We start from the raw sequence: 24,343 nt of genomic DNA, 5'->3' as shown, positions 1-24,343 counted from the left end.
TCAAAATAACACACTCTGAGTGCTTGAAACATAAAAGGTTACCTTAAGAAATGTAGATAGTTTTTTCTTGTTCGAAGATGTATCGAGGGTTTTAACTGCATAGAAGCAGATGTGAATATGCGGCGAGAAAAAAAAAGAAAGAAAACTAAAGCAACAGAAAAGAAAAAGAAAATGAAAGATAAGGAAAGGGGCGCCCGGTCGTTGATTTCCGGTGCTGGCCAACCGTTAGAAGCAGGGCGAGGGTTCTGCACAGGCGTCCTCCGTCGTCTTCTACCGAAGGCCGTGTGGTGTCACGGTGAGCGTGGCAAAACCCGGAAAGAAGAAAAGAAGCCGAAGGAGCGTGGAGTAGTACGAAGGAACACGAAGGAGCCCGAAGGAGCTAGATACCCTCCTCCTACTCTTCCTTCTCCTCCTCCTTTACCTCCTATTCCTTCTCTTCACCATCTTCTCCTGGTTTTCCTCGTCAAAAGCAGCCCTGATTGTTAGCAGTGTATGTACATATATATGTACATCGAAACAAAAATCTCTCTCTCTCTCTTTCTTCCTTCTTAGTACTCCTTTTATATGTAATCCCAACGCATTTTCTTACATGAGCCTTTCATACATATTACTCGATAGGAAAATTCAACTTCAGATAAGTCGAGCCAAACTTGTTTGACGCAGCCACTACATTCATCTAAAAAATGGTTTTACAAAAGATTTTATTGTTATCGTGAATTTCATAGAACAATTATACTGTTTTCTTTTCCTTTTTTTTTTAAAGTACATCTTCATTGATTATATTTATACGATACTTTGTATAACGCATGCGATAAACCGATCGAATCAACTTATATATGCATTGACTTTGATCCTTGACAGTTTCGTAATATATGTTCTTCAAGATCCCATCCATAGCTGGTACAGAACATTTTGTTTCTCTCCATTGCTCCATTGCTCTTCTTTCTTCCCTATTGTCTCTCCTCGTCAGAACTTCCCCACTCAGCATCGACACCACGTCACTTTACTTTTTCTGCTCCCCCCTTCTATATATCCACACACACGTGCATAGTGCATACTCAAGTTCGCTCATTCGGTTGGTTCTTCTCGAGTACCATCTCTTTCTCGTCGACGATTCTTAGTTCCCATAATGAACCGTACGACGTGGATCGTGGCTAAGAGTAAACGGACGTAGCAGTTCCATTAATGATAGCTTTAAAGGAACTTGACCTTTTCAAGCTACCAAACAAATCTACCACTAAAATTCATTTCGTAATATTATTCTTCTATGAGTAATCATGCTGTTCACGAAAACCCATCCTTACTTTATTCTTCTTTTTGCTACTCTTTCAATTTCATTATATCCATGTTTGAAACATCTCGAGTCTTGAATCATTTACGTGACAGTTACAGACATCTAATTGTAAGCCGATTTGATCGATTAAAAAGGAAGGAAAAAGAAAGCTATTACTTGTTCGTATTTCGATTTTATTATGCATAGTGTTATTAAAATACGACGATATTTCCGAGCATTATTACAAATACAAAATTTACAACATAATTAGTTCAAACTCTCAAAACGATCGACGAATAATATATCTACGTATAATTACTTACTGGGTTTGAAGTAGTAATAAATGCGGTAAAAACGAGCTGTGGGGTAAATCTCAATGCCTTTTTTTACGATACACTGATCCTGTTCATTCCAGGTATATATATATATATATATATATATATATATATCCTTGCTTACAGCATTTACAGATTAATTTTTCTCAGAAGAAACAAAGTATCAGAACGATAATAACAAATAACAATATCTTTTTAGATAAAAGTTTTCATTAAGATTCCAAGCAATTGAGGTAAAATTTTACGCCTTGATTGTGTTTCTCTTTTCGTGTTCAATTCCTTTCTCTCACCTTTCTCTTCTCCCTATTTCGTATACAACCTCTCAACAGTTAGTCCTTCGTAAAAGTGTCAATGATTGAATGTTACACAACGAAACGAAAAAGTCATCATATTTATTTATTTATTCCGTTGTTACATATTTGTATTCGATAGAGAAGAGACGTTTGAAACACAGTGACATTGCTACTTTCGATAAGCGAAACCAATATCAACATCGCAAGAGTGGTCGATGATGACTTATGAAATGCTCTTCCGTAAAACAATTTTTTTTTTTTTCGAACATCGAAGCTTGCACGAAGTAAGGGAAATTTTCTCAGAAGATTCCCAATGTAGATCTTAGCTCGATATTTTTTTTCATTATTTTTCTTCTCCTTATTCTTCTTATGCTTTTTTGCAATCGATTCGCGAGAAATCTTTACGACACAAGGACAGCGTTTTGAAGTAAAATAGGAAGAAAATGAAAAGAGGAGGATTAGAAAGGACGACAATGTTCACTGTCCCAAGTTTGGTATGTCCGAGCCACGAGCGAAAAGCAACGTTGTCAACGAATCGATATCCGGATGGGCGTGGCGTTGTCGATCCTCGCGGATGCTATAATGTAGAATTTCTCGATGCGATCGTTTTCATTCGAAAAATTTAGTCTCTCGTAAACTCGATTCGATTCGACTGAAATCGACGTTGCATCGATTTGGTTACATCGCGTCCGGGTTTCGTTGAACCATTACCAAAGCTACGCTTATCTTACTGTTGTACGTTTCTTTTCTGTTTACTTTCTACAACATCAACTAGGAGCGTAGTGTCATCGTTATCTTGTTCCAACTTCAACATTCATTTAATAACCTTTTTCGTCTGTCTCGTTCTCCGGTCCCTTTTCAGTATTTTTTACGATCATTAAGCTACAAAAAACGTGGACGAGAATCTTGCGTTTCTCGAAATCTATTTCAGCACGATAAAAAATATCGAGACCAACTGCTTCAAATATAACGCATTCGCTAATTGAATTACGGTTAATTTTGTTAATATCAATTACTTATCTTTACAACAAATACTTAAAGTCGTGTATAAACACGATAGGACTTGAAATTACAATTTGCTTGGTGTAGAAGAGATTCGATGCAAGTTTAGTGTGAGTGGGGCGTTGCAGAAGCAGAAGTAGAAGCAGAAGCCTGGTTGAAACGTCGGAGAGCAGATCGGACAGGACTGACAGTGGATGCGTGTGCGGAGAAGTGGATGGGAGAAAGGACGCGCGAACGAAAGGTAATAGGCAAGGGGAATGTAAAGGAAAAGGGAGCGTGGAGTATGAAGCATAGAAGAAAGAGAGGGGAGAACTAGGGGAGAAAAAGATAGGGGACAGTACTACGCGAGAAGAGTATTCGCAGCATGTGGTCTTGTCAACCCCCTCGCGCGCACGGTTCTCTTTCACTCATCTTTCTCACCCCCTCGCGTGTCCTTTGTGCTCGTATCTTCCATCTACTTCACACACCGATTTCGTAGTTTCATTGCCGTTACACCAGTTAAATTCCCCCTAGGTTCGAAATTTAGTTTCTACCTCGTCTATCCGCTTTGTAAATACTAATTGCTCTATACAAATGTCCGAAACCCACTTAACGTTTTTCTTTTGTGTGCGAAATTGCAGGTAAATACCTACTTATCCCTCCTTTCTTATCCTTCGCGTATTTTTCTGGTTCTTTAGTTTGTTACACTTGCGTCATAATTACTCTAAATTATGGAAATTCTTACGCGTCGTTACTCAAGGAATCAATTGACAGATTGTTCTATAATTCTTGCTTTAGGACAAATTACCTGATCGAATCGTTATAGAGAGTATCGAATCTGCAGAGAGTAGAGACATAAACTATCTGGTTCGTCATTCGACTACATAGGATGAAACGGTCGTTCATCTGTACCTGGCACATTTTGTCCTGCTTTGACTTTTTCCGACATTCCATATACCCTTGTTCCCTAATAAATTTCCTTCTCTGTGAAATCCATTTACAGCTTTACCTTATCCCTTCTCTTCACAGATCATTTCATACAATACTAACGAATACTAACAATACAGTACAAACGTAGCACTGCGTACGCATGCGCATACGCATACACGCTTGAAAGCAAATTAAAGCTCCCTCCGCTTCCCTTCGTTATTCTGTGTATTACATTAGTACATTTTATGGCGCAAGTTTACTGTGGTAATAAAACATAACGGTAAGCGAAAGGTTAACATTGCCAACGAATAGACGGTCGATTCTATAAATCGAGGAAATGAAGAAGAACAATTACAGAATATCTATAAAATAGTCGATACAGCAGGTAGGAAATCTGTAGCTACGTCACTGAACGACTACCCTCTAGCGGTTCGGTAAGTTGCTAGGATACACCCCATGTTCGAACCCTCCCACGATTCGGCTATCGGTGCCCTTCTACTTTTCATCGCGTTGCTTCCATTGAAAGAAAAACACCAGCTGAATTAGATGCAGATCCAAACCGAGCTAAATTCCACGTCATTCTGATTTATTGTTAATAGTCCCTCGATTTCGAATTTATCCTGTTAACTGTATATTAGCAAACAAATTTACGAACTTTATGACTTTAATGAACGAATACTTTTCGCCGATGACGGTCTTTTTCCTTAATGACAGAACCTTTAATGCCTGGTCAAATCTTGGAACAAACAGAATTAGGAACCTAATCTTGGTTTAGGAAGGTTTAGAAACCTTCTCATTCTTGTTTCTTTCCTTTTATTTTGCTTTACTGTAATATTGATATTGTTATTAACATGACATTGCAAATTATTCGCGATACTTATTTCCTCTACCAAACCAATTCATTCATCCGTCAAGTATAAAACTGTAACTATCTTTTATTGAATTGCAATGGCCACAATATTCTTGTAATATATGAAATAATTGATATAATATTTAAATTTTCGCACTTAGCTGTTCTTACCGCTCGCCCCCTTCATTCTCGCCCACCCTCTCTTTCTCTCTCTCTCTCTCTCTCTCTTTCTCATACATTAATTGCTTGTTTTCACAAGTACAATGTCGTATATCTTACTACCTGGGTAACTACATACTTTGTAAGAACATGGATAGGTCGCGCAATACATTTATCTGATATACATAATTCTTGCAGAAATGACATTCATTTACTGTCGACGCGTAGTATCATGTCCAAAGGTAAATTAGAGACAAATATAAAAATACAAATAATACTTACCGTTTCCTTCTAAAGACCGGAAGTTGTTCCAGATTTTTTAGTAGTGACATCTTTCGTAGTTGACGCGAACTTATCTATTCGACATGTACCGGTTTACTCGCGGTAACCGGTACTAACCCCAAACATGAAACCAAACACTTGATCGTACACAATTATCGAACTGTTTCACATGTGCACTTTTAAACAATTATGACAACTGAATAGAATATCACAAAAATTCACTAATAATATGTTATTTAAGTAGAATTACTCATAAATACACGCTCAAAATGGCAACTCACGAACCAATCGTCTCTGCTTGTGCGTTTACCAGTACTGCTGTAAACACTTGGTAGTCAAATTAACGACTATAATATTGATAACTTGTCATGCTTCCTCATTACAACAAAAAATTAATCGATCAAGGAAACGATGGAAATTAATTATGCGTGAAAGTAGTCTATATTATATCATAAATATATATGATATGGAAATTAAAGATAGTCACGTTGTATGTTGAAATTGACTAGGGTATGTGAAATCCGGCAGTCACAGGTCGAAGCGCCACTAGTGTCATGGTCTTTTCCTGTTCACGCTTACTCCAAAGAAGACGTGAACGAAGTTTGTATGGTAAGGGACTCGAAGATTCGATAACTTTACCTATTCAGTTGTGTTAAAAAAAGTGATATCATTATATTGGCAACGTGCAAACGATAGTCGGTGATTAAAAACGTATAATACGTTCTACTATTTACTAGATAAATATGTTTCGATTTGTACACGCGACCACATGGCCACATGTCTTCGTGTTATTCGTATACAAGTTTTTATATCAACAAAGTTGTGGTGTTTCATAGATAACAATGAGAGGACTTTGGAAACATTCAATTTCAAAGAAATAGCGTTGAACGTCTATATCGTTTCAATTACTCCGCGCTGTTACAATTTCTGTCAAACTTTACTAGTTATACAACTAAGCGATGTTTATACATATTTCTTTCTCTTTTTTTCGTTTTTTTTCTTTTTTTTCCTCATTTCTATCAATGTACCGCGTTGATTGATATTCAACAAAAATAAACAGCGTTTGCAATATTTGAATCCGTTAAATGGAATATTTTTCAAATTTTCAATTTTTATATTCATTTTGCAGAATAATGAATATATCCTCTCTGTGATTTATGCACATAGTGCTAAAAATTGGCGATCTATGATTTTGCATTATTAATATACAATTTATATAAATAACACATATATAAGAGGTTTTTAATGATAACTTTTATTTTACAGATAAATCATGGCTGACATAGAAACGTATGATGATATAGTGGTACCTACCACTACAACTTTGCCTGTGGCACTTTCCGCTGAATTGCCAGAAATTAAATTATTTGGTCGTTGGAATTGCGATGATGTACAGGTGAACGATATGTCATTACAAGACTATATCGCTGTAAAAGAGAAAAATGCAAAATATCTACCACATTCTGCTGGACGTTATGCTGCGAAACGATTTCGAAAAGCTCAATGTCCCATAGTTGAACGTCTCACAAATTCTTTAATGATGCACGGAAGAAACAATGGCAAAAAGTTAATGGCAGTAAGAATTGTAAAACATGCCTTTGAAATAATTCACCTGCTAACGGGTGATAATCCTTTACAGGTAATGCATATATTATAGTCATTTTTTTTGTAACTAACTATGGTTACTCTATTTTATATATGTACATATGTATGTAAATAAGTAAAATTAGAATGAAAATGCATTTACACACGTTTATCTTTGCGTTTATTACGTTTGTACGAAGGTTCTTGTGACGGCTATCATTAACTCAGGACCAAGAGAAGATTCCACGCGTATTGGTCGTGCTGGTACAGTTAGAAGACAAGCGGTGGATGTTTCTCCGCTACGACGAGTAAATCAGGCCATTTGGTTATTATGTACCGGTGCTAGGGAAGCCGCATTCCGTAACATTAAGACAATTGCCGAATGTTTGGCGGATGAACTCATCAATGCTGCCAAAGGTTCGTCTAATTCTTACGCGATTAAAAAGAAGGACGAACTCGAACGTGTTGCTAAATCTAATCGATAAACATGTTTATTTGTGAAAATATAAAATAAATGATATGTCTTTAAAGTGATTCTTGCTCTATATGTTTCCCGTCCTTGTCGTTCATATACTACACGTATAAGGATACATCATGATAAAAAAGAGATCGAATTATTATTCGAATAAACATTATTTGATCTTCAATTTCATAATTTTGTCCGTTAACGAAATAACGAGCGAATTCTGTTGGAAGGCTAACGCAAAAGTGAACAAAATCAACAGGGAATGATTCGATTAAGATAAAGATGAAAGGGAGATAAACGATATTTAGAAATTGCATGATTCTTTAATTTGAACATACCAAGCGTAGTTGACAATTTATTGTCGAGATAGCGATATTGTAGCAATGCAGTGTTACCACTACAGAAAATATATCGTATCGTATAATTTAGAGGTTGAGTCAAATCGGAAGTTGATCGCGTAATTGGTTTTTATTTCAGAGAAATAGGTTGTACGTGTACGATCATGTCAGGAGCATTGAAAAAGGTAACGTCTCTGTGTATAACATAATATAATTAGTAAATTGCTAAAATAATTGGATAATATCTCTTTTATTCTCGAAATGGTTCCGTCATTTCGTTCAAAACATAACCATACCTTTTTTTCATGTTCTGTTCAATAACAATATCTTTTTATTTATAGTCAACAAACTTAACTGGACTCGCTGTATCTGTGAATCCTCGTGTGGAACTTCGTATAATGTATGAACGAATTTTACGACTCGTGAATCAGATGCCACAAGACTACATTTACAGGAAATCTATCGAAAGTTTGATTAAGGAAAGGACCGATATTATATCACAGGTTATTTCTCACTTAAGGATTCTTAAATACTAGATATTTGGACGATATTTTTATTTCGAATCGAATTACTGATATAATATGTACATATCTGACGTTGCAGAATGAAAGCGTCCCTGCTATAGAAGAAAAGATAAACCAGGGACAAATCGAGGAACTAATAATTCACGCGAAAAACGAACTGAACTTGGCACAGGATATGTTTGAGTATAAGCCATGGGAAAGCTTGATGGAAAAAGCTCCACTGCATCAGTGGACTTGGCCCCCTCACAAATAATTTTAATTGCCTTTCAAATATTTGTACATAGTACTAAGCGAATAGCTTATCGGTTAATGTAATAGAATCATAGATTAAATTATACTTCCATGTAGCAACGCATTGTCAACGATCGTGTTTATTGTTGATAGCAAGTACGTATTTCCTAAAGCAAATAGTTGCTAATATGAGACAAGAATGAGCATTTAGTTGTGAAAAATCGATTTGCGTTCGATTAGTGTGAACTTGACGTGCGTAAAGACACGAGGTGTTGAGGTAAAGGATCGCAGAAGGAAGAAAATCGGATGATACATCACGATTCAAACATTTAGCGAAAAAAGGTGGCGAAATGTTGAACAGCTACGTCTAATTGTTGGAACATTAGAAAAAACGTCACATAACACACTCATATAGAAGGAATACGTTGAAAGGAATGCGGCAAGGATGAGATAGGTAGGGGAAGGGACAATGCTATGCGTTACATGGTTAGGTGAAAAGGATGGAGAGATAGTAGGCAGGTTGGTAGATAGATGAAAGACGAGCGATGGTAGGAGAACGGTTTTAACCAGTGTTCACAGGGGTGGGGATTCGAGGGCCGCCGTCGCCGCCGCCACCGTCGCTCAGTTCCGATTTCGCGTCGCGTTCGAGGATAAGGACCGCGCGGATCGCACTCTCTTTTGAGTCGTCTTACCATCTAAACGCACCGTGCAGTTCGACGATTTCGCTCTTTGTTTTCTCCTTCCTCTTTTCTCTTCTTTCCTCCTTTCTCTTTTTCCTCTTTTCCCATTTTTGCAACTATTTTCCCTCCTCTCCCTCACTTTGATCCTTCTCTCATCCTTATTCTATATCTTGTTCTTACTGCTGCCATACCTACTTTCTCATTCGCTTTCTCGTCAGCCGATTTTCGTCTATCCTTAATCGTTCCTTATTGCCACGCTTAATCTCGTGGCAGACGTTCGCATACCGAAAGTACGATTATAGTCTCGCGAATTCGACATTTGAAATTTAACTAGTCGTCGGGGAAATTGCGCGTGTGCTACAGCGTACGATAACAGTCGATCTCTAGGAAGAGAGAAGTCGTACCGCACGGAGATACTCGCGACAGTGAATAATATCGTACAATTCGACTGTTACGTGTTGTTTGCTGTTTATTCTACGCTACCGCTAACTTTAATTAAGGCAAGTATATATGTACATGTAAATGTAATAACACCGAGAAAATGGTCGAAAAATGTGTATTTATCGCAATCATAGGGTCGATAAATTTTCAACTCCTATATTGACGAATAGGAGTGCGTTGCTTCCAGTTTTTCGTACGATGACAGGATTTTAAAGAACAGGAGCCATGAAATTCGAGATCGGTTCAAAAAATAAACGTTGTACGAATTTGTATCCTGACTGCTTAAGAATCGATGGCCTCCTTTCGAACGCAAAGACCTTTCGCGCGACGCGACGCAACAGAAATTTTAAAAGGCCGTGTATTCGAAATGGCCAACAAACACGGTGGGAGCATCATTCAGCAGATAAATGTGTACGGCAGATTCTACGATGGAGAACAATACTCGTGGAAAAAACCGTGTCCCTGTTCCCGTTCACGAGTACAATGCGTGTAATTTCGTTGATTGCGACGAAACGAAAGCGGTAGAGATATTAGCATCGGTCGAACAAACAGCGAGAACAGTCTCGCGGGAGATTCTCGAATCGTCGATCGTGGAAAGAATCCGTACGATCGCGGTCGGTTGTTGTCGCGAAAGATGGGAGAAATACGGAAAGAATAGACAAAATCGGCAGAAGATTAACGCGCCGTGACGTTGCCCCGTTAGATGCTTCCCGCTCGATGTATCTTTACCGAGAGACCACTAGCTTTGTTTACTCTTTAACGATTCCTGCAGCGCGACGTTTTCTCTTTCTCGTATCCGTTTTCCTCTTTTTTTTTTTTTCAATCCATAACCGCGACGCAGTTTTTGGAAAAAATCGAAGCACGAGGAATCATTAAAGATCTTTCGTCTCATATATATCTCGAGAGGATGGTTTGAAGCTTCAATTTTTGTTCTACGACGCAGGTGAGAGGGATTGCAAATGAGCGTTGGTCGTTTTTCGCGCTAGCCATTCTGGCTTGGATTTCCGCTTAGGTTACAGCTTAGACGCGATTAAAACGTGCGATTAAAAATCGAGCCAGAATATCGATATGCTTCACTGGGGACGTTTCGCCGCTTGATTTTTCCTTACCGGTACACTTTATCAGAGTGTCATATACAACAATAGTTTAGATTCGGACGTGGTACTACGTAAGGATAATGCGATACGGAGCTATCCAAGGTTAATCGGCGGCGTTTTCTTGCGTGTTTTACGAACGAGAAAGCCGTGCGCTGAAACGGTCGATCGGCGCGTAGGAAAGTTTCGAAGAAGGAAATTTGGTTTGCGCGCGCCCTATATGTTGTCGAGTTTGTTCGCGCAGTCGCAGCTGCATCGAATGCGTAAGCAAGCGTGTACTCGCCTACTTTGCGTATACGTCTACGGTAGCGCGTTAAGCGTAGTTTTCATTCGTTGCCTGTTAACGAAGCTTTCGCTCGGTAGTTTCCAATTAACGAGACGGTATCTCACGAACAACGAATCTCGAGTCGTAAAGCGACGGTCGTATTACTCTCCTCGCTTCCTTGAGAAAAGCGGTTCACTTCTCGCACGGAGGACTGTCGTATCTTCCATCCTTTCTCTTCTAACACTCGTAGTTTCTTCAATGCGCGGATGATTACGGTTCGTCTCGCTTCGTTTCATTTCGCTTCCCATCCGTTTCGTTTCTTTCGATTCCGTTCGACTAGACGCACAGTTTCGCACCGTCTTCTTTCCTCGATCAACATCGTTGGCAGTCTCGTTGCCAATGGAGCCCATCCTCTTTCTTCTTTCCTTTCTTCTCTTTCAATGAAGGATATATTTAAAAGAGCCGTGTCGGAATATCAAATAAAATCATTCGGATCTTGAACGCATCGCTGTTCCTTCTTTGCGCAAACACAGCTTTCACTTCTCGCTGGTTCTTGCCATTTGCCCTTCAGCGTCGAGGACGTCACAATCCTCGTTGAATTATCGCGGCTGGGCATGCCATTCTTCGTCAGTCAGTGGATTATGGATTACGAGTAGCATTCGTAGTAGCTCTATTTCGGTTAAAGTCGATGTGTAGAATCGCGTTCGCGGACGATATCCATTGGGGAAAGAAAAGTACGGCGAAATTTGACCGACTCCACGTACATATTTGCTTTCGAGGAATCGTGGATCCGCGCAACGCGCGCAGGAAGTTTCGCAACGAACGCTTCATCTCACGAAAGAATCGCACGTATGGGCGGGCGCGCGATTGACCTGGATTTTCGATGCTAGTTTCCCGGTAATGCGACAGCAGTCAAAGTACCGCGCGCAGCAATAACAGAGAGAATCGTGGTTCGAATGAGGTCAGTAGTCGAAAGTTGACGAGAGAATAACGATAGGTACGACGACGATTACGATGGCAATAGCGATGACAACGCTGTGGCGATGACCACAAGGGCAAACAGCGAGTTAAGTCGAAGCTGAGGAAGGCAAAAAGACAAAATAGACGTATATCGCTTATGTATTATATACTTGTTACTCGCTGCACGAGAAAGAAATGCTCGAAAAAAGTGGTGGTTCGGGAGAGTGATCGAAGGGCCTCCCCGGGCGCCGAATATTCCGCGAACTCCGAACATCGAATCGGCCGCGTCGTTCCCTCGATTACCGATCGCATCTATCTCTGCTTCGCGTCCGAAATGTTCCGTGCTCTCTTTCATTCTCGCATCGATACTCCCCCTTCTCTCTCTCTCTCTCTCTCTTCCTTCTCTCTTTTGTTAACCGGAATGTAACTATACATATACTTAGCTCTCTCTTTACCGGTACACATTGCTCGACTGCTGCCACCACCAACACCATCATATAGATAACGCACACACGTCGTTCCCTCCCTTCTCTTTTCTCCGCCTTTCGCTCAATCGCTCTGCGAACCTTGCTACGTAGCTTTCCTTCCGCATACCAAAATTCCTGGGAAACGATGCTGAGAAAATAATTCCGAACGATGCCGCTTCTTTTTTTCGCTTTTGCGGCGTTCTTTCTTTTCTGGTTTCGTTCGGCTCGTTCGTTCGATCGAATCTCCGATCCACCGAGATTTTACGCTCCTGCTAGCCAACACGCATGCGCACAGGTGCGGCGAACGGAATAGGTGCGGCACAGTGCACTTGTGCGACTCTGACTGACCCAGATGCCTCGCGAATAAAACCCATCCGTACTCGTTCTCGATATCCTGCCGTTCTCTTCTATCTTTCTCCGACCCCTGCACCCCGTCCTCTTCCTACTTTTTCTTGTCTCCTTCTGCCTGCGAGCTTCCCACTAGGACCAAACCTCAGCCCTTCTCTCCTTTTCGTTCTAGCTGGCGCCCAGATCCAACAACCGCGGAATAATCGCCGTTCGATGTATTTTCCAAAAAGGAAGAGCTACGCGCTCGTTCGAGAAAATACGCGACGACGCAAATGCCCCATACTCCCGTACTCGTCGTTGCTGTCGTCGTCGTTTGTCGCTTGCGTTTGATGCGTCAAACGATCCGATCGGGCGTATGTCTTGTCTAGGCGATTTTTGCGCGGGAACGCAACTTCGAACTAGAAACGTAGAACGAAAGAGCAAATGGCAAGACCGACAACGATCGGGCAGTTAAACGATAACCGGTTATGCGTTTCGTTCGCTCTCCTTCCGTGGAACTCGCCTTCGTTCCTGGATAGTGTTCGGCGCTTTTGCTTTCCCTTCTCTTTGTCCTCTATATTTCTTTCCGTCGTTCGTCGTTTTTCTGCTCGATCTCGTCTTACGACGCTAACGCCAGTGCTCGATAAGCGAGCGCGAAGTGAGGAAAACGGATGACGAGCAACGGTCGTTGTAAGAAATTTTGCCGCGAAACGACGGAAGAGGAAGTGGCACGTACGAGCAAATACGGAAATCGTACACGGTCTATTACGGTGCCGCGTAATACATACGGCATTCGAACCGTTACGAGAGAAATCGAGGCGAAGGTCCGACGCGCAACATCGGTCTAGAGCCTGGGATCATGCGACTATTCGGCCAACGACTCACGTCCCGTGAAGCGAGCCAACGATCCACGACTAATCGCCGCTCTGTACCCGCTGTACGCTAGATTTTGCCGTGTCAGAGTCGAAACGATCGCTTCTCTCCTTTTTTCCACTTGCCCTCCTGTCGTTTTTCTCCTTTTCTTCTTGCGCTTGTTCCGTTGCGTTGATTCGGCTAGGAATAGGCCACGAGTGCAACGCGACGTCGACATCGATTCGTGTTTTGTCCTACCGCGGCAACTGACGGCATTCTCCCGCCATTCTTCCCCTTCTCCGGACTGGTTTATCAACTTTCGGATTCCTTCCGCGGATTCTTCCGTTTACGTTCTCGTCGATCGAATTTCGGTCATGAAACGCGTTCTCGACTTCGAAAGCAAAGAGAGAACGCGCAAGATGAGAACAGGCTGACAGTTATCGCTCGTCCGCTCTCACCGGATATACTGGATCGAACTTGTCCTGAAAGACTCTCTTTTTCACACGTGGACCGCGACCTCGATCCGATTTCATCTACGGCGTGCTTCAATTTCTCTCTCTCTCTCTCTCTCTCTCTTGCTGTCTTCTTCTTCTTCTTCACCTCCCATACGTACATGGATGCAGGAACGCTCTCATCCGATTTTCCGATCGCTACCGGTCGGACTAATTGGGCTATTGGCGGCAATCGCTGCGGCGATAGACGAAGGTCGAGGAAGCGTTACGGCAAAGATGACGACGACGAAGATGCCTCTCGGCACAGCTTTCTCCTTGCTTTTACGCAACAACGTCGGGAACGTTGCTCGAAAGATGGAATACTCGTTTAGCGGGAAAACAGTAGGCGTGTAAATTTACTCGCCGTGATCGTATTTATCGTCGCGTCTATTCGAGCGTGCTGCGACTACTTGAGATCGAGCTGGTCGATTTTTCGAAGAAGACGAGCAACGCGCACGCAGTATATGCCGCTGGCCGTCGATTTATCGAGACTCTTGCACTAATTCGAACCCGTTAGGCAAAACCGTTACCGCTGGTATCGAGCACGAGTTGGTCTTCTGTTTGGTTCGCGCAGTTCGTCTCCACGAACGAGAAGCATTTCGTTGGCTCGACCAACGCTATGCCAAGTAGAACGAAATATGAGTGGAAAGCAAGAATGGCGGGGAAGGCAGACGAGGCAGAAGAAAGCGAGGATGATGAAATTACAAAGAATTTTAGGAAGCGCCGAATGCACGGACGATGGAGGATCGGTCGCGGTTCTCGTAGCTGCAGCGAGGACGCCGCAGGGTCGTCGAGATGGGCAACAATGGGAGCAGTTCTCGAGATCAGCAAGCTGCGTCCGTGTGTTCGAACGGGCTGACCGTGCCGGATGGAGTAAATCGGGGTTGGTCTCAGTCCTTCCCTCGGGAATTAACGAGACATCGGTCGCAGCCAACCGCTGCGCGCAAGGTCCTCCCCGAGCCACCGAATCAGAGGTTACGCGCCACCGACAACGGAAGTATCATACAGAACGGTGGAACGATCAGTGGTCGCAGAGCACCGACGTTCGCGTCGTCTCGCGACCTCACCAAGGTGAAACTCGTCGTTAATTAGTAGAAAACGAACGCGACCTAGAAAATCATGCGTCATTGCCTTGACCGTCTTTCTGTTGCAGCGTACCAACGATCCTTCGTTTCGGGAGAGAAGCGGTTCCGCGTCGAACCTCGTCCAACCCTGTTCGAGAAGGATCGATCGGCACTGCTGTCGCTATCGAGCCGATTCGAGTCGGCCAGATGCGAACACCAGTGCCGGCAATCTGAAGAAGTTTGGCAGCGAGCCTGACCTTCGTTGTTCTCCGGATCTGGTCTATCCTCCGACCCCGGGCCGCTCCGATTTATCGAGCAACTCGATCGACAGGCAAGAGACAGTCCCGCCATCATCCAGCTGTTACCGCTATGGCAAGGAATCCAAAGAACGACTCGAAAGCGCATACAAACCTAGGAAAAAGTACAAAGCTCCTGCTCCGCCGGCATCTCCCGCCTCTCCTAGTCTGCACGGAGACTCCTCGAGAGATGTCGACTCCCGCTTCTATCCGCACGCGCATTTCCATTCCCATCCTCATTCTCATGCTCATCAAGTCGAACACCATCACCATCGTTCGCAAGTTCAACCACCTCCACGAAGATCCCGCCTGTTTAAGACTCGCGCCGAATCGAAGAAAGCCCAAATCACCTGGCAGCTGTCACCGTCGTCCGACTGCGATCGCGAACGATCGCGACCCACGCAAAGAGACGCGCCCAACCATTGGAACGGCGCCCCTCGTCCCTCTCGGACGACCCAGCATTCCGACAACGACGAGGTCGTTGCGGATGCAGTGCCTGTTAACCGGCACGATCGCGATCGCCCGAACGTCGACGAACATCGCCACCATCGTTCTAGACTGTCCGATCACGGAAAGAACACGCTGCAAAGAAGCATCAGTAGCCCAGAGTTTCAAGCGGAGTTGATTCGAGTGGCTAAAAGAGTCCGTGACAAGTTAGATTCCAGCGGAACGGCGTTCGACGAATCCGCGCATGATCGTCGGGGCGACCGTTTCGACGCGGAAACGGTCGGCCTTGTCGATCAACGATCGAGTCGTCGACGTAACGAGATCGAAGATGGGCGAGAGAATCGCGACGACGGTAAGGAACGGGATCAACGCGGTCGATCCTTGGATTCAGTCAACGTTATCGAAACGGGCAATCGCGAAACAGAAGGAGGCGTCGACCGCGATGCGATCGCTAAATCGAACCGACGTCGTCGAACCTACGAAAGCCCGGCATCGAGGGATCGGTCAGCGAACGACGCGGTTGATGTTGTCAACAGTTGTTGCAAGTCGACCGAAGGGCGACCGTGGCAGCATCAGCAGCAAAATTCGGATCCTGGCAGCAGACGAGACGATGAGCGTCGGTCGAAGATCGTTTCGGCGAAACAACCGCCCGATCAAAAGTGGCCAGACGTCGCGATAGCCGAGAAATCCGAAGCGCGATCGCTAGGCAACGAGTACGTCGGAGAAACGGGCAACTCCGCCCCGAACGAACGATCGGAGGATCGAGAACACAATCAATCGTAAGTTGCTTTTCGCGACTCGTTGACGGTTCCAACCGTCGATGGTTTCCTCTTTCGATAACGTACGCGATAACTTGCACCTGTGTTCGTTGTCCGTTAGATCTGCCTCGACGACGCCAAAGACCTTTTACTTCGGCATGAACGAGGGTTCGGCTGCGGAGACTCGAGCCCACCAGGACCAAGATATCGAGGGAAAGTTCGAGTCCGAGGTCAAGTTTCTGCATCGCGATCAAGCAGACGGCCGACCTTCCTTCGTCGCGGATGCGACTGATGACATGGACGATAATGTGAGTGGTCGATCGCTCGATCTGCTCTTTTTCTTCTCGTTCGTTCCACGAACCGACCGGCGATACATTTTCAGGAAAGAAACGTGGTGGAAAATATCTCGCTGAAGCTGCGTCCCACCTTGCCGAAGAAGCAGTTGGAAATTCCGCGATTTTCGCCATCTGCTGCTTGGAGATTGCTTTCGACGTTGGAAACACCGGGCCCGAGTATGAGCACCGCCAGCGAAGAAATCCCGGTTCGTAGTCGTAACGTTTTTGTTCGTTGATCGATCGTCACCTTCCCGTTTCGATCCGGTTCGATTCCGGTTGAAACCGCGAATGTCGTCGGGCGTTCGTTTCTCTTTTAGGTGCTGTTCGAGGAGCGAATAGAGCGGCTCTCGAGGCCACCACCACCTTTCCCTCTGTCTTTGGGACCCCGCAGTTGGCACGACAAGTCCGGAGATTCCGGGATATCGGGGGATGCCGGAGCCGGCAACGAAGACTCGTTCGACGTTAGTACGATCAACAGGATGAAAACGACCGTGACGAGGCCCACTTGGACGCCGCAACAGGATTTGGGAGAGGAGTCGAGCAGCGACGCCGGCGTCGACTCGCCGCCGCCTTTATCCACTCCGTTGAAATATCATTCTCCGCGAGCGCACGTCTTCTCCCTTTCGTTGCCTAGAGACGAAGCCAGGACGACGACGTGTCTCTACGCTCCGGAAACCAAGACCAGGGAGGCGTCTGCGTTCAATTCGCTTCAGAAGCTGAAGAGATCGGTTTCGGGAGCTTTCGGTATAGGTTCCCACGAACATCAGAGAAAATGTACTCGCGACGTTCTCGACGATAACTGGTTGTTATCGACCAGCGCGCCAACCTCGTTGCAGCACAATCGCGGCCGCATCGAACCGGCGCGGATTTCGCCCTCGATTTGGCAGCCGTTTCCGTATCGAGATCGCGTCGCTCGACGCGTTCAACGTTCGCGCGATAGCGACGACGACGATAACGACGACGACGACGACGTCGATGACGAAGACGAAGACAACAACGGCGGCGTTAATGGGATCGATGATGATTTGACAGAAGACGTCGACGACGAACGAGAGTCGCGAATCAATCAGGCGATCGACCGCGACGCTAAAGTCAAAGAAAATGATTTTCCAGTTATCCTGAAGCCTCCGTCTTTTTCGTATCTTATGCCTGGCGGTCACGTTATGTATCTACCGGAGACTAACGAAACGGAACACCGAGCGCAGCATTTAAGGAGTAGAAAAATCGGTTCTACCGATTACGCGGAAACCAGCACGATCAATCGCGAGCAAAATAGCGAGGAACAAGGTGAATGTCAGGCTGAAATCGCGCCTTTTCGATTAAACGCGTACAAGAATGCCGATCGAAACAGCAACATCGACGTAGACAACGACGATAACAAGGAAGACCGAGTCGAGAAGGCGCACGAGCACGAGGAAGAGGACGAAGAGGAGGAGGAAATAGAAGAAGATGACGACAACGAGTACGAGGACGAAGACGAGGACAAAGTCGGCAACGTATCGAAACGACGATGTAAAAGATTGAAAAGTCGCATCGGCGGCAACGATTCCAGAGGTCTTAACGAGCTTTCGACTTGTCCCGAGCCACGCGAGAATGTCAGTCAGCCAAAGCAAAGGAGAACGTTTTTGTCTTCTGCGAACGACGACCAAGAAACGCGGACTTCCAACTTCGACGCGATCGGAGAATCGAAACCGCAAAGGAAGAACAATTCGAGAAGCAAAAGGTTCACTTTTCAGTCGACGGTTAGACAGATAGAAAGACGTCGATTAGCCGAGAAGCTATCGAGGGAGGCCGAAGCGAAAGAACGGCAGAGAAAGGGCGAACTCGAAGCGATGCGCAAAGTGGAGGAAGAGTTTCAACGAAAACGCGCGAAAGAAAAAGCGAGTATCAGACAACAGTTGCGTCTTTTCAAAGAAATGGAAGAGAATTTCAAGTAAGTATGACCCCGACTCTGGGCTGAAAACGACGAGTCAACGTGCCTTGCATACGCAACTATACATACCTATCGTGCTACAACTCGATATCTCGAGATCGTTCGTTGTTGCAGTAGCCTGCCGACCCCCGACTGGGATGGTTCGCAGTTGTCTCGTGCCGATCCGGACGGCGCGCCTTCCTCCACCGCATCCTCTCCTACTTCGTTGCCAATTGGGAACTCGTCCACGATCGCACCTGGCAAACGTTCTATCGGTGACTCGGATTCGACTAAACAACTTCGTGCCGAGCGAAAAGACTATCGACCAAAGTATTACGATTGGTCACCGGATACCTGTAATCACTTAGACAATCACAGACAAACAACTGTTCATCCAAAGATAGTTTGCGACATTCCGAAAAGTTCGCACGTTTTCGTCGACGCGAACGTTCAACCTGGCAAGCCACCAATTGCGTCCAATTCCACTCCAAAGTCGGACAATTATAGGTAAGACTGATTTGTTGAAACAATATACCTTTCTTCCTCTCTCTCTCTCTCTCTCATTTCCTCTCCTTCTGTTTCATTCGAGACGTTACGTTTCTCTCGTAGGAAAGATTTCGCGCACGGCACCGTGGCAACTAAAACCTCTTTCGCGAGTAGCGACAGCGAACTGTCCCAATCGAACACGAGGCCGCATTCCAGGCAAAACAGAATCAAGAGCAAACCCCATCGACCTAGGTAGGTTCGAGCATACGGAATCTCGATTTCCTGGTGAACCGAAAGCTTAGAAAATAAAAGCGCTTTCTTCGCCGTTTGCGTCCAATCGCGTTGGTATCGATTTGTTATATGGACTCCTTAGCATACGATACCTATACGGTACCTATGCTTACGATTCTTAACGGGATCCTGTTTCGTTCGTGTTCCATTCACGATCGTTGATCGTTTCGTGGAATTTTTAAGCTGGGCATGATATAGAAATAATCCTAACGCCTCTAGTCATCTAACAACGCTTCATTAGAGCTAAGTTGATATCGTGCATGAATCCGCGACAGCAGAGTCTAGCGAATCGACGACTCGTTTCGAAGAAAGAGCGTTCGAACGATCGATCGATATACATGTATTTTTTTCGAATTCTACTACTGCACCGCGTTAAACAACGACCAAACGAGTCTCGCGATTCGCAAGCCGAAAACAGACAAACGCTTAACCGAAGACACGAATCGTCGAATCGCTCGAATTTTTTCGTCAAACGCCAAGAGCGAGACAGTTGGAACGAAGACAAACAGCGAACGAACGTTGAGAGCAGGTCCGGTAGTCCAGTACGAAGCGTGGCCGCAGCAACCGCATCCGAGGAAGATTTGTCGCTGCTGGTAGAATCAACGAGACATCCAAGGAATCCTACCCACGATTTTATACTAACCGGAGTGCAACCGTTTTCGAAGCGAAAAACATACAAGCCGATTTCCTTCAATCCTCGTCCACCTCCGCCCATTCCGAGCTAATCTCCCGTTTTTTAACCAACATTTTTCGTGACAGTATCGAGAATATGTTGCGAAACATACCATTTTCTACGTTTACTACGACTCTATATATATTGTTATTATGTATATAACGCGGTGTATATATGTAATATATAATGGAATAAAATATCATCTTGTTTTTACAACGTGCTTTCCGATTTCGAATGTGGCGGCGATTACAGTCGAGTTTAGTCGAACTCGTCGCGCATGCGCAGAAAGCTAATCGCAACTACAACCGATCGAACCATACCTCGTTCTGTCTGTTGATCAAATTCGTTTATATTTCCTACTACGATGGATTATTCTGATGAAACGGGACGATCCAACGACACTGAATCGTCGACGTCGAATCGTCGACATATAATCGACTGTCTGTCCAGCGTAGGATCTAAAACCATTCGTAAGTCGACACCGTCGAGCGCGCTCATGTATGTACTGATTTATATCATCGTATTTTCCTATTCTTCACACGCTTTTTCATGTTTTTCTAATCTCTATCTAAAGACGTAGCGAATTCGAATCTTTGATATCGGATAGCAGCGACGAGGAAGAAAAAGCAACGATCGACCAGCTGGAGAAAGCAACGCGATCGAAAACCGGTAAAGACACAACCGATCCCCCTCCAGCCGACACGGCCATTTTCGAAGACACGGACGAGGCACGTTTCACCGAAATTTCTGTTCTATCTCCTCTTCCATTTTCGAAAACGTCGAATCAAACAAACCGGTGATCAAAGCTGCGCGTTAAGTGTTTCGTCTTTCTTTCCCCAGATAATTCTATCGATGATTTGGAACAACAGTCATCTTGGCGCCGCTTATTATAACATCGTTACGTCCGAACTATTCATTTTGGAAGACACGATGGACGACGTTGAACGTTTCGACGTAACGAATGCTCTGTATAGGCAATGTTTGCCCCGTTACGTGATTACGAACGCTGCAGCGCCCGCTGCTTTTACCAATGCTATAAAAAAGATATTGACGACGGAAGCATCGAACGAGGAAACGAATTCGTTCGATTCGCGCGGTACCGTGCGTAACGCCGTGTTGAAAGTAACCTGCAAAAAGGAGCATAACTACGAACGGTGTTCTCACAGGGTGAGATGCCTTCGACTCGACTCGGAGCCGAAGAACGTCAATAACGTGGACAGACTAACCTTTTTGAATACTATACTCAATTTTAAATGCTGCGCGATGATACACTCGTTGGGTTCGCTCTTGCTGTTCATTGACAAACACTGGAACAATATCGCGTTGGATCCGTCCGGAAAACCGTCCTTCGTATCGCTTAATTACCTCAACCTGTAAGTTGAAATCGCTTTCCTTCCACTCTCTTATCGTCCGCAATTTTTTCCATTCTATTCGGTTTTATATTTTTGCGGAACAAGCCGAGATTTGGTCATAATGGACGAGGACACTTACAAGGCGCTGAATATCGTCCAAGCCAGAGATCACCCGAGTCTTTTTAAATTTGGCAAAACAAGTACAACGATGAAAGGAATCAGTTTATTCTCGTTACTGAATCGTTATTGCCATTCCAGACCGGGAGTTCAATTCCTGTGGTAAATTCTAGTTTATCTACTGTTAGTTGCGTATGTTCGCGGGAGACACCCGGTTGTCCTATTGTTTTTGTTTGTATCTGTAACCGCAGGAAGACGCTACATCATCCGACGCGGAACATCGCCGTATTAGAGCAACGATTAAACGCTGTCGAATTTTTTCTGAATTCGAAGAACCAGAGCGTTGTCGAGAATTTATCGTCTTGCTTAAGGCACGTATATCGTTTGACCAACACCGTGCTTGCCTGTTGTTCCGGACCGCAAGCCAAGCCATCCAATTGGTACAAATTGCACAAGGTTCGATTCTTTGTTCCGATTCCTTTAGTTGCCGAATCCAGTTATAAACGATATGCGAACGATCCTTGCGCCTTGCTCGATCAGTCAAACGGTTTCATTTGCTTTTTCAGACCATTTCGCACGTAATTTGTATCGCGGACATATGCGAAGAATACGCAGGACGAATAGAACTGTTTAGGCAAATAGCCGAAAGTATCACGAGCGAGATGCAATACGTTAAGTACTTTATCGAATACATAGTGGATTTTGGCGAGAGCAGACGCGAAAGCAAGCTGGTGGTTAAACCGAATGTCGATCCCTTGCTGGACGAACGTGCGTGCAAGATTTATCTTGATTGTTTCTACGAATTGTTAATCGTAATCGTAATCAGAGCCTCTTGATTCACAGTGAATAATGTGCGACGTACTCTGCCCGAATTGCTTACTCAAATGGGAGAGAAAGATATGCGAGAGCATCTTCCATCTTCTGTCACCGGTTGTAACATGCTATATTTGCCAAACATTGGCTACGTTTTAGCGATAAACGAGTGGAATCCGACTCCGCCGACGAAAGACGCTACTTACCCTGGTTTGGAATTCAAATTCAGCATTAATCAGGTGCATTATTACAAAAGTTCTTCGGCGAAAGGTCGGTGTCTCGTTGTTTCGCTTTTACGAACCAAGCTTTTACACTTGTTCATTCTCATTCGGCTGGTTTATTCTAGAACTAGACGAGACCGTGGGTGATATCATATTGAAAATAGCCGTTCGGCAGAATCATATCGTACAAAAGTTAATACGATACATAAAGAAACACACAGGAACAATTTTACGCACGATTCAACTGTGCGCCGAATTGGACACGTAAGTACCCGTAATCGCAACCAAAGGTCGTACAAACAATTCGATGGTTAACACGCACTGCTCGATCGTTATAGTTTATTGGTGTTTTACAAAGTGGCGCGCGATTATAACTATGTCAGACCAAACGTGACCGAGTCAAAGATCATAAATGTGGTCGAAGGACGGCATCCGCTGATGGAATGCGCGACGACGTTCGTGCCAAACGACATACGTTCGGGGGAAGGTGCAAGTTTAATCAAAGTTTTAACAGGGCCAAATTCTTGCGGCAAAAGCGTATACCTAAAACAGATCGGACTCATAGTGTTCATGGCTCATATAGGTTGTTACGTTCCTGCAAGAACCGCGACGATAGGGACGATATCTCGTGTTCTGACTCAAATGTCGAACACAGAAAGCATCGCACTGAACGCCAGTTCGTTTCTACAGAATCTTCGGCAGGTAGGCGAGCGGTGTACGTTTCCCTGGATCGAATCGAAAAAAACGAGTTTGCATTTCAGATAAACGTGGCTCTACGCGCATCTACATCAGATTCGATCGTAATATCGGACGAATTAGACAGAGGAACGTCCGAAATTAGCGGATTGTCGCTGGTTGCAGCCGTACTGAACACGTTCGCCGAAAGAGGTTCGAACTGTCCTCACGTGTTTGCCGCGACGCACGCGTATAACGTACTTGCGTTACTGCCTCAAACTCCTGTAATCGAGACTCAGGTGAGAGAAAACATCTTTGTCGATAGTTTGTACTCGTATACCTCCTCTCTTCCCTTTCCTCTTCTCTCCCTTTCTATTTTTTCCTTCCTTTGGAATACAGACGTTCGAATGCGTGATCGACCAAGATGAATCACTGGCTTTTCTCTATCGTCTGACCAACGGTAGCACAAAGCGCAGTTTCGCGCATTACGTAGCGAGAATCGCGGAACTGGAAGAAGACGTTGTTAAGCGAGGATTGTTGGTAATTAAGCACGATTATACTATATACAGGATTATACGAATATACTTATAATTCGATGAATCGCAGGTATTCCAGAAGATAAAACAACACGATTTACCATCGAGTATTCATTGTCGTATCGATAGGTAAAATAGTTCGTACGCGCAGCATCGTAAAATATGTAATTATCGAGAGTGTTTGATTTTAGAATGAAACGTATCGTCGATCGATTCAGAGGGGACGACGATTTAGATTTGGAGGAACTAAAAACACTAGTGCGGCAAGCTGTGTTTCCGAAATAATCGCAGGCACCTCGATTCGAATAAAACAGTCGTCTGCTACGAAGACCAAATAGAAGAAATACGAAGACAGCGACAAATAAATAAAACATCTTTGTATTTTATACGTAAAGGAATAAAAATAAAACGAGTTAAAATTCAGGATAAAATTAAGATATCTGGTGTTCCGCAACGGCAGGCCACCGATATTTATCACTACGTTTCAATTTCACGTCCGGAGTCTGGTTTTTATCTCCGACTTGATCGTGTTTAGATATTTTCA

General features: G+C 44.2%; 4 protein-coding genes across 5 annotated transcripts in view; 3 read left to right on the top strand and 1 right to left on the bottom strand.

The window, feature by feature from the left end:
• The window catches only part of LOC117204994 (zinc finger protein 608-like), a 32,442-nt gene extending 27,007 nt beyond the window's left edge, over window positions 1–5,435 (bottom strand). The window contains exon 1 of one of the 2 annotated variants that reach the window (XM_033442983.1): window positions 5,104–5,435. The gene's annotated coding sequence lies outside the window, so the exon portion shown is untranslated. Of the gene's footprint in view, window positions 1–42; window positions 183–5,103 lie in introns of those variants that run through there. The other variant, XM_033442986.1, reaches the window with a different exon arrangement.
• Window positions 5,436–5,599: 164 nt separating this feature from the next.
• On the top strand, window positions 5,600–7,218 carry LOC117205013 (40S ribosomal protein S5). Its single transcript, XM_033443030.1, has 3 exons — window positions 5,600–5,712; window positions 6,370–6,742; window positions 6,888–7,218. The coding sequence occupies exons 2-3, from the start codon at window positions 6,377–6,379 to the stop codon at window positions 7,170–7,172; spliced, it is 651 nt and encodes a 216-aa protein (XP_033298921.1). The 5' UTR covers window positions 5,600–5,712; window positions 6,370–6,376; the 3' UTR covers window positions 7,173–7,218.
• A 299-nt stretch (window positions 7,219–7,517) lies between these two features.
• LOC117205015 (NADH dehydrogenase [ubiquinone] 1 alpha subcomplex subunit 5) lies at window positions 7,518–8,377 on the top strand. Its single transcript, XM_033443032.1, has 3 exons — window positions 7,518–7,676; window positions 7,833–7,994; window positions 8,095–8,377. Exons 1-3 carry the CDS (start codon window positions 7,656–7,658, stop codon window positions 8,266–8,268), a joined length of 357 nt encoding a protein of 118 aa, XP_033298923.1. The 5' UTR covers window positions 7,518–7,655; the 3' UTR covers window positions 8,269–8,377.
• Window positions 8,378–8,871: 494 nt separating this feature from the next.
• Window positions 8,872–24,127, top strand: LOC117205017. Its single transcript, XM_033443034.1, is given in 20 exon segments — window positions 8,872–9,426; window positions 14,541–14,894; window positions 14,977–16,409; window positions 16,510–16,696; window positions 16,771–16,929; window positions 17,041–18,656; window positions 18,771–19,142; window positions 19,245–19,383; window positions 19,895–20,132; window positions 20,936–21,458; window positions 21,543–21,716; window positions 21,806–22,010; window positions 22,121–22,322; window positions 22,398–22,637; window positions 22,714–22,852; window positions 22,927–23,290; window positions 23,350–23,562; window positions 23,663–23,803; window positions 23,870–23,928; window positions 23,991–24,127. Coding segments are annotated over 19 exon segments (6,774 nt in total). The 5' UTR covers window positions 8,872–9,426; window positions 14,541–14,618; the 3' UTR covers window positions 24,085–24,127.
• The last annotated feature ends 216 nt before the right edge of the window (window positions 24,128–24,343 follow it).

Source organism: Bombus bifarius, unplaced genomic scaffold (genome assembly GCF_011952205.1).
Source record: "Bombus bifarius isolate JDL3187 unplaced genomic scaffold, Bbif_JDL3187 scf7180000007986, whole genome shotgun sequence".
NCBI lineage: Eukaryota > Metazoa > Arthropoda > Insecta > Hymenoptera > Apidae > Bombus > Bombus bifarius.
Note: the sequence above shows the minus strand (reverse complement) of the source record. Positions and strands in the feature narration are given on the sequence as shown.